The sequence below is a fragment of the Lontra canadensis genome, unplaced genomic scaffold, assembly GCF_010015895.1.
Source record: "Lontra canadensis isolate GAN:19392208 unplaced genomic scaffold, GSC_riverotter_1.0 scaffold28, whole genome shotgun sequence".
NCBI classification, from domain to species: domain Eukaryota; kingdom Metazoa; phylum Chordata; class Mammalia; order Carnivora; family Mustelidae; genus Lontra; species Lontra canadensis.
Genome location: NW_022631022.1, coordinates 21,147,335 through 21,161,759, shown reverse-complemented (window position 1 = coordinate 21,161,759; position 14,425 = coordinate 21,147,335). Strand labels below are relative to the sequence as shown.

General features: G+C 51.8%; 1 protein-coding gene across 5 annotated transcripts in view; it reads left to right on the top strand.

The window, feature by feature from the left end:
* Window positions 1–13,709, top strand: part of TMEM266 (transmembrane protein 266) — a 111,041-nt gene extending 97,332 nt beyond the window's left edge. For 4 of the 5 annotated variants that reach the window (XM_032865132.1, XM_032865131.1, XM_032865133.1 and 1 more), the window contains 2 exons: window positions 10,974–11,036; window positions 12,458–13,709. In XM_032865132.1, the coding sequence (XP_032721023.1) occupies window positions 10,974–11,036; window positions 12,458–13,053 (659 nt within the window). In that variant the 3' untranslated portion in view covers window positions 13,054–13,709. The remainder of the gene's footprint in view (window positions 1–10,973; window positions 11,037–12,457) is intronic. The other variant, XM_032865134.1, reaches the window with a different exon arrangement.
* Window positions 13,710–14,425: the final 716 nt, after the last annotated feature.

Sequence of the window (14,425 nt, the reverse complement as noted above, 5' to 3'; positions counted from 1 at the left end):
GAAACCCAGGCTGTGGGACTCTAAACCCAAGCTTGGTCAAGGGCCCCTTCACCTTGCCATGCCATGTTCCCTTTGCCAAGACAGCCAGGCAGGGCTGGGCAGTTGAGAGGTGGGAGGCTGGAGCCCCAGACTCTGCTACTCCACAGCTCTATGACTTGAGGCTTAGTGTTCCCTTCTGTAAAGTGGACTCACAGCTCCAGCTCTGACTGCCTCTAAGGAAACACGAGGAAGCTAATGGGTGTGAGGAAGCTCTGGAGTAAGGCACTGGGAATGGCTTTTGTGGAGTGGGGTGATTGCTATTATGATCTCCTGAGAGACCTTCACACCTCAAAACTGTAGAATTTGAGCACTGGGAGAGACTTCTTGGAATCCAGCCGATGCACTAATCCCATCTAAAAGTCTTACTGGCCTCAGTTTACCTTCCTTTAACAGTAGGTGCTCCAGCCTCCCAGGGAAGCCCACACCAACTCAGCTTCAAATGGCTCTGCCTATTAGAAAGTAATTCTTCAGGCACACCTGGGTGGCTCAATCCACTAAGCATCTGCCTTTGGCTTCAGGGTCCTGGAATTGAGCCCCACAGCCAGCAGGCTCCCTGCTCAGCGGGAAGTCTGCTTTTTCCTGTCCTTCTATCCCTCCCTGCCATTCATAAACACACACACTCTCTCTCTCTCATAAATAAAATCTTTTTTAAAAAAATAATAGTTCTCAGACTGAGCTGAGGTCTTGCCCCCAGGTACCTGCCTCTCCCACTTGGCTGCAGTTTTTACTCATTGGTGTGGGCTGAGGCATTCTTTCATTTTATTCTTTTATTGAGGTATATTTGACACACAATGTCACACTAGGGCATCCTTTTGGAGACTGGCCTCTAAGTGTTTTCTCGTCCAGGGACTTTCACTACATTTCTACACCAGTCCTCAGGGGAGAATCTCCCCAGGTTTTTGCTGTTTTGTCCCTCCTTGAACGTTCCAGTTTTGGTTCCTCTTGGAGTGACATCCAGAACAAAATGCAGTTCTTGGGAGCTGCAAGACCAGGGTGGAGTGCTAAGGGGCCACCCCTGATTTTCTGTTCTGAACCAAGACCCCTTACATGTGGCTTCCAGGAGGGAAAAGAAGGAGGCAGAGTAAGACTGGAGAAAGCTGGGTCACACTTGAAGCCCACTTAGGGTCAGTTTGACCAGTTCTGTGTCACCAACCAGGATGTTACTGGTCTGTGCCGACCCTCTTGGGGGTCAGACTGGGGGGTGTCTGAACATGGCACTCAGGCCTCCCAGAGAGATGCCAAACCTGTGCCTCTGGGAGCAGCTGCCGATGCCCCTCCCATCTAGTCCTGGACCCCCACCCTGGCCTCCTTTCCTTCTCCTGTGACACCCCCACCACCCCCTCTTTAGATGCACACCTGCCCTCCACCAGTCCCAGTCTGTGCCGCCTGCCCCGTACATTCCCCCATGTGCCTCTTGGGCCACCTCCCAGCCAACCTCTAGAGCCATCAGTAGCAAAGCCAACACCTCTGAGGCGGAGGGCAGAAGCGGGGGAGGAGGGCTAGCAAGTGGTGAGGGTGATTCACAGCCTCCCGTGGGCCCCGGGAGAGAGGGCATCTCCCGGCTGATTTCTCTTTGACCAGGAGCTGTGTCCAGGGAGGGATTTCCATGACATTAGAAATTATGGCCAGCAAGCTAGGGGTGCTCTGGGCCACTCTGGGGATGGAGAAAGGGCAGCATTTGTTTCTTCCGATGACCATCAGGCCAGTGAGGGCTCTGAAGCCTACCACGTCACAAGCGTGCACAGGCAGTCTGGGGATTAACCTGCAGAACTGAGCAAGAAGTGACAGGAGCTTGGGGAGGGGGCCGCGTTTGCTGCGGGAGAGCAGCCCCAAAGGGCTGGCAGGGTGCCGAGGGGTTCCTGAGGTTCAACAGTTGTCAGCAGGTCAGACCCAGACCAATGCCGACCAGCTTCTGTTTAGACTTGCTCTGGCACAAATCATTTTTAAAACCCAGGCTGCAAAGTTCCAGGCTTTGGGGCCTGCCAAGTTCCCGGTGGCCCTGTGTGGTCATTAATACTTCCCTCCCAAATTTATTAGTCTTGAACCTCGCCCATAATTTATGAATTACACCCGCCGGTGAGAGTGCTACAGGGTGCACTGTATATCACGGCAAACCCCAGAGTCCCTCTGTGCTGCCCTGGCGCTCACAGAAACCCTCAGAGTTGCCCCAGGCCAGCCGGTCTGGGCTTCCCCTCTGCCAAGCAGAGCTGGCTCTGATGTGGACCCTAGGAGGGGGAGGCCCGTGTGCTGTGGAGACCAGTTGGGGTTTCTGCCACCACTGGCCTCCTCGTGTTCCTTAAAAAATTAAAAATAGAACTTCCATAGAATTCCACTTTGGGATATTATTATCCAAAGTAAACAAAGGCACTAACTTAAGAAGAGGCACCCCTACATTCATTACAGCATTCATCATAATAGCCAATATAAGGCAACAACCTGAGTGTCCAGTGGTGGATGGATGAAGTAGATGGGGTGTATATACACAGTGGAATATTACTGGGGGACCCTGAGGATCCAGAGGATCTCCAGAGCTGTCGAGCTAGACCAGGAGGTCCTCACATGAAGTAGTGAGGCAGCTGTCAGGGCAGAGTAGGCTACGGCGATCCTGAGGAAGGGATGAGAGTGGAAGACTCAGGCTGGGTTTGAATCTCAGCTTGGCCTTGAACAAGTGACTTAACCTCTCTGAGTAGGACTGGCTTCATGGTTGGGTGACCCTGGGTGTCCCACAGGGCCTTGAACTTGATTCACTGCTCTGCTGTCACCCTCTTGAAATTCTTAATGCTTTTTTTTAAATGTGTAATTGACATATAGCATATTACTTTGAGGTATACTGTGTAACGATCCCATACTTATATATATGGCAAAATGATCATAATCTAGTTAACGTGTTATAAAATCATTACAAAGTGTTTTTCTCTTGATGAGAACTTTTAAGATTTACTCACTTAGCAACTTTCAAAAATGCAATACATCACTACTAACTGTAGTTCCGTGCAACATCACATCTCCAAGCTTATTTATTTCATAACAAAATCTGTACCTTTTGACTCCCTTCACCCATTTCACCCAGCCCCCACCTCTAAAACTACCAGTGTGTTCTCTGTGTCTGTGAGCTCCAAGTTTCTTGTTTTTGTTTTGTCTTTAGATTCCACATAGGTGAGCTCATACAGTATTTTTCGTTCTCTGCTTGACTTATTTCACTTAGCGTAATGCCCTCCAGGGCCATCCATGTTGCAAGTGCTGTGATTGCTTTCTTTTTTGTGGCTGAATAATATTCTGTTGTGCGTGTGTGCATGCATGTGTGTGTATGTGTCCATACATACCACATCTTCATCCGTCCACCACTAGACACTCACGTTGTTGGCTGTTGTAATGAATGCTGTAATGAATGTGGGGGTGACTCTTCTGAAGTCAGTGTTTTTGTTTTACTTTGGATAAATACCCTGAAGTGGAATTCTATGGAAGTTCTCTTTTTCATATTTTGAGGAACCTCCATACATTTTCCATGTAGTTGCAACAGTTTGTGTTCCACCAACAGTACACAAGTGTTCCTTTTCTCCACATCCTCGCCAGCACTTGTTGTTTCTTAAGGTGTTGATTTTAGCCGTTCTGATGAGTGTGAGGTGATATCTCATTGTGGTTTTGATTTGCATTTCCCTGTGATTAGTGATGTGGAGCATTTTTTTCATGTGTCCGTTGGCCATCTGGATGTCTTGTTCAGGAAAAATTTCCAGATCCATCCACTTTTTAATGGGTTTGGTTCTTTTTGCTATTGAGCTGTAAGAGTTCTTTATACATTGTGGATATTAGCCCCTTATCATATGACTTGCAACTATCTTCTGCCATTCAGTAGGTTGACTTTTTGTTTTGTTGACAGTTTCCTTTGCTGTGCAGAAACTTTTTAGTTTGATGTAGTTCCTCTTGTATATTTTTACTTTTATTGCCTTTGCTTTTGGTATCAAATCCAAAAAACCCACTGCCAAGACTGATGTCAAGATGCTGACTGCTTATGTTTTCTTTCAGGAGTTTTATGGTTTCAGGTCTCACATTTAGGTCTTTAATCCTTTTTGAGTTAATTTTTGTTATGATGTAACATAGTGGTCCAGTTTCATTCTTTGGCATGTGGCTGTCCCGTTTTCCCAGCACCATTATTGAAGAGACTGTCCTTTCCCAATTATATATCCTTGGCTCCTTTGTCATAAAGTCATAAATTAATTGGCCATATATGCATGGGTTTATTTCTGGACCTTCCTGGTTTTTGAACAAGGGACCCCACAATTATGCTGCTGGTCCTGTCTCTGAGCCCCAGTTTTTCCAGAATAAGAACAGTAGCAGAAGCATATCTTCTCTGAGAAGTATTGGGCTTTTGGTCATAGGCACAGCCCTCACGCATGGCACACAGCAGGTGCCCTCCTGTGAGGGCTGCTGAGGCATGGGGCAGCAAAGTGGAGTTAGGGAGCAGAAGCCCCAAACCAAGAATCAGGGCTTCCCTCTGAGCATTGGGGGCTGTGTCTGCACAGGATGTGGGGTCCTGGCACCCCACCCCACAGCACAGCTCCTCCCACCCCCTCCAGGGGCCCCAGCTGACTCACACCCTTTCTCTCAGCCTCTGCCTTGCCAGGCAAGTTGGGGCTCCACCCCAGGGGCAAACACAGATAATGAGCGTTGCCATGACCAGCACTCCAAGGGCTTTGGGCGGATTAGTCAGGATGCATTTGCAGAATGCTTTCACCCCAGGAAGAAAGGTGCCAGGCAGCCAAGAGCAACTGCAGCAGCCGCCACAGAAGGTTCAAGACTTTGGGGTCCGGGGGTGCCTGAGTGGCTCAGTGGGTTAAAGCCTCTGCCTTTGGCTCAGGTCATGATCTCAGGGTCCTGGGACTGAGCCCAACATCGGGCTCTTTGCTCGGCAGGGAACCTGCTTCCTCCTCTCTCTCTGCCTGCCTCTCGGCCTGCTTGTGATCTCTGTCAAATAAATAAAATCTTTAAAAAAATAAAAAGACTTTGGGGTCGGTTGGGAACACTGTGGGCCGGGATTCAGAGGGGTGAGGAACAGCCCCGGGCTAGACTTGACAATCGTTCCTTATCTCAGTAAACCTCACAGCTCACCAGCATCCAGGTGTTTCATCTGCATTTTACTTGGGAGGTAGCTGAGACTCAGGGTGCCCAGGGATCTACCCGGGATCACAAGGCGGTGGGTTTGTCCGGGAGCCTGTGTCCTGAGCTCCGTCCTCAGTGTGGGGTGGCTCCTCTGTGGTCCTGGGGCGCCTTGGGGCTGAGTCAAGACAAACCCTGGAGCAGGGGATTATTCTTAGGTGAAAGGTGAGCAGACCCCCTGTGGAGGCTCAGTGCGGCCTGTTCTTCACCATAAGCCTCTGGACTTGCTTCTCCTCTTTTCCCCACCAGTCACTAGTGTCCAGGCATGTACCAGTGACCAGGAGCAAGGCTATGTGCCGTAGGATGACAGGGCCTCGCAGAGGGTGAGGTGGACGGTGCCGGGAGGCCCTGCAGGCCTCTGACCCAGACACGGTCATCCGTCCTGTCAGCACTATTGAGTGGAGGCTGCCATGTGCCAAGCCCTGTGCTGAGTGCGAGGGAGATGCCAAGTAAGATGCAGCCCCTGCCCTCAGAAGCTCCCAGTCCCTGCCGTGGGTGGGGCCACGACCCCAGCCCAGGTGGTCTGTTCTGGAGAAGAGAGCCTGCTTGAGGCAGAGCGGGGAAGGCTAGCGCCAGCATTGCTAGAGGAGTCTGGGCAGGCCTTGCTTTCAGATTTCTTTTTTTAAAGATTTTATTCACTTATTTGTCAGAGAGAGAGAGAGAGCACAAGTAGGCAGAAGCAGAGGGAGAAGGAAGCTCCCCTCTGAGCAGGAAGCCTGATGCGGGACTCGATCCCAGGACCCCGGGATCATGACCTGACCCGAAGGCAGATACTCAACCATCTGAGCCACCCAGGTGTCCCTCAGATATGTGTCTTCAAGCTCATTCTGAGGCCCCTGTGTGGGTCCATGTTTGGAGTAGAGAGAGCACATGCAGCCTGGACAAACGTGCAGTGGCCACCTGGGTGAGATCCAGGCTCCGTGTCATACGTATCCACGGAGCTAGCGATCCCATTCATTAAACCCGCAGCCGTGACTAGAGTCCAAAGGGGAATGCATGAGGTCTGACCTACAGCTGGACCACCGGACCACAGCAGAGGCATCAGGGGTCCCTGGACTAGTCACAGACTTGGTAGGAGTTGGGTTGTTGGTAAAGAAAGAGAGCACCGTGTAATGACCAAGGTCCCAGCCTGGGTGGGCAAGGAAACCATTCACCAGATGGAGGTGGAGGGAGAAACTGAGCTCTGTTGCAGACATGATGCGTCAGAGGTGGCTTCAGGTCCTGCAGGAGAAGTTGTCTCGTTGGCCAGATCAGCCAAGAGCTCAGGAGAGACATCGGGCCTGGCCTAGCTGGTTTTTTTCAATGGCGTGGATGAAGATGGGTCATCCTTGGTTAGCACGGAGCTAGGAGGAAGCTCTGATCCCTGCACTGAACCAAGATTAAGAGTGCTCCAGAACGTGCCACCCTGCCCGCTGAAACCAGCAAGCTGACACTGGCCTGGAATGGGGATTACGAAGTCCTCCATGGGGGTGACCCAGCCAAGTGTGGTCAGGGCTTGGCCTGCCCTGCCACCGCACCGAAGCCCTGGTGGCTCATGAGTCTGCAGAATAGGGCGGTCGCTATACACACCGGGAAGGCGCTGGGCTGCATGAGGGGGTGATCTCGCCAGATCTGGGGAAGGACAGGTCTCCTGAGTCATCCCGGCCTCTCAGGGCAGTGGCGAGGATTAAAGAAGCGTGGTGTGTGCCAAAGCCAAGGTGTGGCGCTTGAAAGGCACAGTGAATGCTGGCTCCCTCCTTTCCCCTCCTACGCCCATTCTGGTCACCTCTGTACCCACAGGAAGGACTTCAGAGAAGAGGCTAAGGACTGGGGGGCGGGTGGGAAACGGACAGTGGTTTCCCAGAAGAGACTCTCAGGAGGGCTTTTTAAGTATCAGAATGTCTGTCACATAGATGGTGAAGAGCAGGGGGCTTAGCCCTGGGACCTGTGAAGGCAGGACCACCGTCTGCAAGGCTTGATTAAATGAAGATGAGCTGTTTGACCAAGGCGTGACACCCTGGGGAGGCCCTGATTGTGTGCCTCAGAGGCAGGGAGTCCTGGCCTGGGTACCCCGTGCAGGGTGGGGCACGCTGAGATCCTACTGAGCACAGACAGACAAGAAGCTGCCCACAGCTGTTTATCCCAGCTGTTCAACAGAGAGGTGGGCGCTCCCTTCTGGGTACACAGGCCATGGTGGAGAGCCCCCAGCAGGAGGAGTGAGCAATGCCTGCCCAGGTATGCGGGCCACAGCCTGGGGCCTCTGGTCTCACCCCTCTTGGAGCTGGCGGAAGTGTCTTGAGCCCTCCAGCCAGGCCACATTAGGACCTGCTCCTCAAGAGCCTCCCCAGCCCCTGGTGGTACAGAGGAAGAAACTGAGGCCCAACAAGGGGATATGGCTTGCTCAAGCTCTCATGGCAGCAACACACACAGGACAAGAACTAGGATCTGGGTTTTTTTGTTTTTTTTTTTTTATTAAGATTTGCGGTTTCCCTTTTTATAATTTTTTTTTTAATTGAAGTACAGTTGACTCACAATGTCACATTAGTTTCAGGTGTACGACAGTGATTTTACAAGTTTGTACGTTACACTGTGCTCACAAGTGTGGCTACCATCTGTCACCGTACCACACAGTACCACACCTACACACAGTATCATCGACTGGATTCCCCATGCTGTACCCTTCATTCCATTACCAGAAGCCCACAGCTCCCGCCCCGCTTCGCCTGTTTTCCCATCCCCCAGCTCCTCCCATCTGGCAGGTACCAGTTCTCTATATGTATGGGTCTGTTGCTGCTTTTTGTTTGTTTATTCCTTTATTTTCTGGATTCCACCTGTAAGTGAAGTGATATGGCATTTGTCTTTCTCTGACCTAGCATGATACCCTCTGGGTCTATCCATGTTGCCTCAAGTGGCATGATCTCATTCTTTTTTATGAACAATATTCCAGTGTGTGTGTGTGTGTGTGTGTGTGTGCGCGCGCGCGCGCGTGCACGTGCTTTTCTGTGTACCACATCTTTATCCATTCATTCATCTACAGATGGATACTCAGGTTGCTCCCATTTCTTGGCTATTGTAAGTAATGCTGCATTAAACATAGGCGTGCATGTATCTTTTCCAGTTAATGTTTTCATTTTCTCTGGGATCCAGTGGTGAAATTGTAAGGTAGCTCTATTTTTCACTTTTTGAAGAACCTCCATACTGTTTTCCACAGTGGCTGCTCCAGTTTGCATTCCCACCAACAGTGCATGAAGGTTCCTTTTCCTCCACATTCTTGCCAACACCTGTTGTTTCTTGGGTTGTTCATTTTAGCCATTCTGACAGGTGATATCTCATTGTGGTTTTGATTTGCGTTTTCCTGACGATGAATGACATTGAGCATCTTTTCATATGTCTGTTGGCCATTGGGATGTCTTTGGAATAATATCTGTTCAAGTCCACTGCCATGTTTTAATGGTGTTTGGGTGCTTTTTGCTGTGGAGGGCTATGAATTTTTATATATTTTGGATATTAGCCCTTATCAAAAATAATTTGCAAATATCTCCTCCCATTCAGTAGGTTGCCTTTTCATTCTGTTGATGGTTTCCCTTGCTGTGCCAACACTTTTTAGTTTGGTCTAGTCCCAGTAATTTATTTTTTCCTTTGTTTTTCTTGCCTTAGGAGACATTTTGAGAAAAACATTGCTATAGCTGACGTCAGAGAGATTTCTGCCTGTGCTCTCTTCTAGGAATTTATGGTTTCAGGTCTCATATTTAGGTCTTTCATCCATTTTGAGTTTATTTTTGAGTATGGTGTAATAAGGCGATCCAGTTTCATTCTTTTGCATGTAGCTGTCCAGTTTTCTGGGGTCTGGGTTTTTCTTCTTCACCCCAGGCCACCTTCTATGAGTAACTTCCTTGGGATGAATTCTCATGAGACCGTGGATACTTCAGCTGAGTTAATAGTTCTGCCCATGTATACAAGGACCCCTCAGCCAAGGCCGGAGGATAATCCCAAGGGAAGTGACTAGAACCTCCTGTCTGGCCCAAGAGACCTGGTGCCACCCCCTCCTCTCACTGCTTGCCAGGAGCAGCTACACCAGCCTCCACCTACTTCCCAGGGTGACCTGCAGGGACAGAGAGCATTTACCACATGAATTATGAAGAGCCACGGAGAACTGTATGGCTGTGTGATTTGGAGGGAGCATTGCTGGCTGATCCTGGACCCAGGCCTAGGGCCAGCCTCAGGTCCCTCCCTCAACTTGGGCATTAATGCAAAACACACCTCTTACTGGAGGCATTTAAAGATCAAAAGAGGGCAAAAAAGCTTTTAAGAGCCAGGTCTATATTTGTCACTATGCAGCCTTCCAGGGTCTGTGCTGATTGGCTTCTGCAGTGATGTCAGGTGTGCCCGGGGAAGGCGGCCACAGAAAGCATCTGGCCCATTCATTTGCAGACCACCACCCCTGGGAGAAGCGCCCAGGGGTGTGGGCTCCCTCCGACTTCTGTAGGAGAGGAAGGACTAGACTCCCGTGTGTTGAGGGCCTTCTGTGGGCCTGACTCCACTCGGGAAGTCTGACATTTGTTAGCCTCTTTATCCTCCTTAATGGGTAAGCGAACAGAGGCTTAGAGAAGACCATTTAGCTAAAACGTGGTGGGGCTGAGGTTTGAAATCAGGTCTGATTCTAGTACCCTTTCAGGACTCTAGGACTCAGGGAAGACCAGTTGCTAAAGAGCAACCCCTGAGCTCAGTCTGACAAGTTGAATCAGTGGAGTCAAGGGTCCTCATCTTGTCACTCTCCAAACCCTGCCAGGTTCCTCCTAATTATCACTTGACCCTTATCCCTCCATTCTGTCTCATCAGGCATCACCACCCGTCCCCACCTCAGAACCTGTCAGCCTCACCTGGGCATCATTTCTGGTCTTCCTGCATAAAGTCTGGCACCTTCTGAACTACTCTCCCCACAACCTTGGGAGTGAGTCACACCTGATCATGTTCAGACTTTCCTGTCATTCTTCACTGCCCTTGGAAAAAGGCCAAGCTCCTTGGGATGGTTTTTGGGGTCTCTGGTCATATGCATTTCCTCCCATTCTCAGGCCACTTGGAATTTCTCACTTCTTTCTCCCACTCCTTCTTTACTCCTATCAAGACGATGAATCAACATTTTCTTGAGACTCTTGTTCCTGTGTTCTCTCCTTGGATGGCTTTACACCTTGTCACGCATTATTCATGCAATAATGAATTACTGAGTGCTCACTGCTTGCTAGGAACTGTGTAGGTCGGGGGAGGGGGGAGGGAAGCTTAGCCCCCAGTCCATCCCCGTACTGTGTGGGAGAGAGGGTCCTCTGACAGATGAGCCAGCAGGCTATCATGAAGAATCAGCCTCTGCAGCTGGCTGTGTGGGGCCACTAACAAGGGTTTGAGACTTTTGTACCAAGGACAGTGTTTCCAGACACCCTGAGAGCCCCGGGTAGACTCAGAGACTTGGGCCATCCAGGCAGGAAAAGGCCTGAGGAACTATTTCCTTATCCCTCATCTCAGAGATGGGGAAACTGAGGACAGAGAAGGAAAAGGCCCTGCCTATGTCCTGTATCAAGCTAGATACTTCATGAGGACCTGGGTCGCTGATGCCCAGTGCAGCCCAGCCCTGGGGCAGATCCCCCACTGAGGATTGGGAAGCTGCAGAGAGCTCCAGGAAGACCAGGGCCTCCTTTCGTGGTGATGGATCGGGGTGGGAGTATGGAGGGAGGGGCACAAACTGGCCACAGCCTGCTCTCAGACTCTCGGCATGCTGCCACACTGCCCTTTCTCTGTCCTCTGTGAAGGTGCTGCAGTGAGAGATGACATGAACAGCTACGTCAGCCAATACTACAACGGGCCCAGCAGTGGTGAGTCTGTGTCTGGGACCACTCTACACACACCAAACCTCTATGGCCCCACGCAACCCCTAACATTGAGAATGGGGATAGCTTGGCCTGGCGTGCCCATCCCTTGGTGTCTGTGGGCCCATAACTGCAGACAGAGTTCAAGGTTCAAATACCTGTAGCTTTGGCTCCCAGCACAGTCCAGTGCCGGGTCTGTGGATGTGGAGGTTGAAGTGCTCTGTGATCGCTAATGAGGACAGCATGTGGGACCCTCATGTGGAAACGGGGCTGGAATCTAGAAATCTAAGAGACCTCAGTGCCTCTCAACCCATGCCCCTCATGGCATGAGGACGATGGGGTGAGGTTAACAGCAGAGCTGGGCTTAAGAAGCAACAGTTATGGGGCATGTCCTTGCTCGATTTGTTTCATTCATGCTCTAGAAAGAAGTCTCAGTGGTTTTCATTTGTGGGCAAGGTTGAGTTTTCCAGGAATACCCCATTCTCCTTAGCCAATGTCTTGAGTCTCGTAATTTGTCTTTGACAGTCTGTGAACTCTCATATACTCCCTTATGAGGCTAGAGTGTTACATTGTGTGATGTATAATACAGTGGATTGTTTTCTTTCCTACAGTGTCATCCCGAAAGAGCTCTTCTCTCTTTCTCTTTCAAAGCTGCATCCAGTCTGCTGATATCAGAGAACACCATCTCTAGCTCAGACCCCCAGTACACTCTCCCCACCACTTTGGGGAGAGATCTTGCCCCCACTACACCCACTGTCATGCAGTCCCTTGGTACTTCCTTAAAAACCTTCTGGAGTGTCATCTGTCCTCACCCTGCAAGGCATCCTACAGGGGTGACACAACCTGCTGAAGCCACAGCCCTGATCATGTCACTCTCATTTTGGCCCCATTTAAAACTATGACTCCACCATGAAGCCCAGATTCTAACACTGGTACCTCAGGCTTTCTGAGTTAGGATAAACTAGGCTATGCTGCAGTGGCAGATAATCCCAACATCTCCATGGTTTAAATCAACACAGTTCCATGGCGGATGAGGCAGGGAAGCTGCTCCCAGGTTGTCATCTTTCCTCCATCGCCTGGGGGTGGAACAGCTACCCTCTGTTCTAAAACACTGCTCACTGCAGGCAGAGCACGGCTGTTTTGATTGCCGCCACTGATCAATCGCACGGATCATTGGCCAGCGCGTGTCACATGTCTGGAGAACGTGGCAAGAGGAGGGCAGGGCATAACCCTCCCTGGGGCGAAGCAGCAGACACAGGCAGATGGGACGGCAGAGCCAGACCTCCCTACCCCTCACCTGCCCCCCCCCCCCCCGTAGAGCTTGCGCAAACTCCCTGCCTGCCATTTGGGTCAGAGCCACCCCCAGCAGGGCCTACAGAGGCGTAGTAGAGGCCCAAGTGTAACCAGCATCCCCTCCTTTGTTGCAGACAGTGGCGTCCCAGAGCCAGCCGTGTGTGTCGTCACCACAGCTGCCATAGACATCCACCAGCCCAATATCTCCTCCGACCTCTTCTCCGTCGACGTGCCCCTGAAGCTCAGCAGCAATGGCACCTGTGCCAGTGCCACGTCCGAGAGCGCCTCCCGCTCCGCTCGCAGCTCCATCACCCGGGCCCAGAGCGACAGCAGCCAGACGCTGGGCTCCTCCACAGACTGCAGCACCGCCAGAGAGGAGCCCTCCTCAGAGCCCAGACCCTCTCCTCGGCCACTGCCGCCACCACCCCAGCAGCACATGGCAGAGGCCACGGTCCAGGACCTGCTGTCCTCTCTGTCCGAGGACCCCTGCCCATCCCAGAGGGCCTTGGACCCAGCCCCTCTCACCTGGCCCAGCCCTGCGGGCTCGGCCCAGACCAGCCCTGAGCTGGAGCACAGGGTAAGTCTTTTCAACCAGAAGAATCAGGAGGGCTTCACAGTCTTTCAGATCAAGCCTGTCATCCACCTCCAGCCTGCTGCACCCATGCTGGAGGAGAAGATCAGATCTTTGGAATCCAAAGAGCCAAAGTTGCACAGGGTCCCTGAAGCCTAGAGCCTCCAGGTGGGCAGGGTGGGAGGAGGGCAGAGAGTGATCAGGATGCTCTCCTAGGGCCCCGGAGGCCGCCAGGGGCCACATGCCGGGCCCAGGAGCCCACCTGGCCTCCCTCAGGGTGCTGCCTGCCTCCGGGGAGGTGTCACCAGGCCAGGGGGCCACATGCCTCAGACCTCAGAGCCCAGAGGTGGCATCTCCTCTGGCCCTGCTCAGGGGAGGGTGGTGCTTCTGGCTGGGGTCTTTTTAAACCATTTTTACAAAAACCAGCCTGTGGCCCAGCTTCAGCAGGGTAGAGCGCAGGGACCAGCCCAGCCTCTTCCGTTGCCTTCGTTCCTGGCGCCCACTCTGGACCCCGGGGAACAGCACTGTGAGCAGGGGCTGTTTAGCCCCACCCCCAAGCCGTCTTTTCCCGGAGTCCTGGGTGGAGCCGACACAATCACAAAGACCACCATCTGAGCCTATTTCCTCCGTCCTCATTCTTTCATTTGGCATGAGCATTTCGGAGTCTTTTCCAGACAAATCTAGTTTTCACCTTCATAGGACATAAGGGAATGAACCTGGAGGTGGGTGGGAGGGTTACAGCGGGTGGGGGGACTGCCGTTTTCCAATCTTGGCTTTAATAATAAAAACCAACTGCACTGAGACTTCTGGTTGACTGAGGTTTTCCTTTGCAATTGCTGGCCCAGGTAAGAAGCCAGCATGACTCTTCTGGGTTTGAGTTGGCCTGGCCTGATGAAGAGCCACCCAGGGAGGCCCCATCCCCCTCCCACTGCTTCCAGGTTTCTCCAAAGAAGGACCCGTGGACCCCAGGCGGGAAGCTCTCGCACTGCCTGGCCAGGCGACTGCACTGATCTCTTCCCCCACTCTTCACCCCCCTTTATCTCCCCCCCCCCCCCCCCCCCTGGTTCCATCTCCCCCACCCCTTCATCTTCCCGAGGAAATAGCTCAGAATTCTGCCTTCCTTGCTGAAACTCCCACACTCAGCTCCCTGAGCCAAGACTCCATTTCTTGGAGTCTTCAAGTTCCACAGGTCCAAGGCTAAGTGCAGTATCTTGCCCAAAGCCTGCTCTGCCTTCCAGGTTCCCAGCTGGGGCACCATCATCCACCCAGCCATGAAGATGCATGGCGTTGGTGTCCTTGACTCCCTCCTCATCCCTCATAAGCAGTCATGAATCCTGGCCATTCTGACCTTCAGAGCACCTGTCTTAGACCCCATCACAGCCTTGCTGAGGCCCAGCTGTAGCCTCTGACTCCATGTCCCATGAGTAGTTCCTCCCAAACTGAACCTAATCAGTGTCTCCCTTGCCAGAGAGCCTCCAAGGGGTTCTGTGTTTATAATCCCTATGTTTTCTTTTATATTTACACCAAAGGG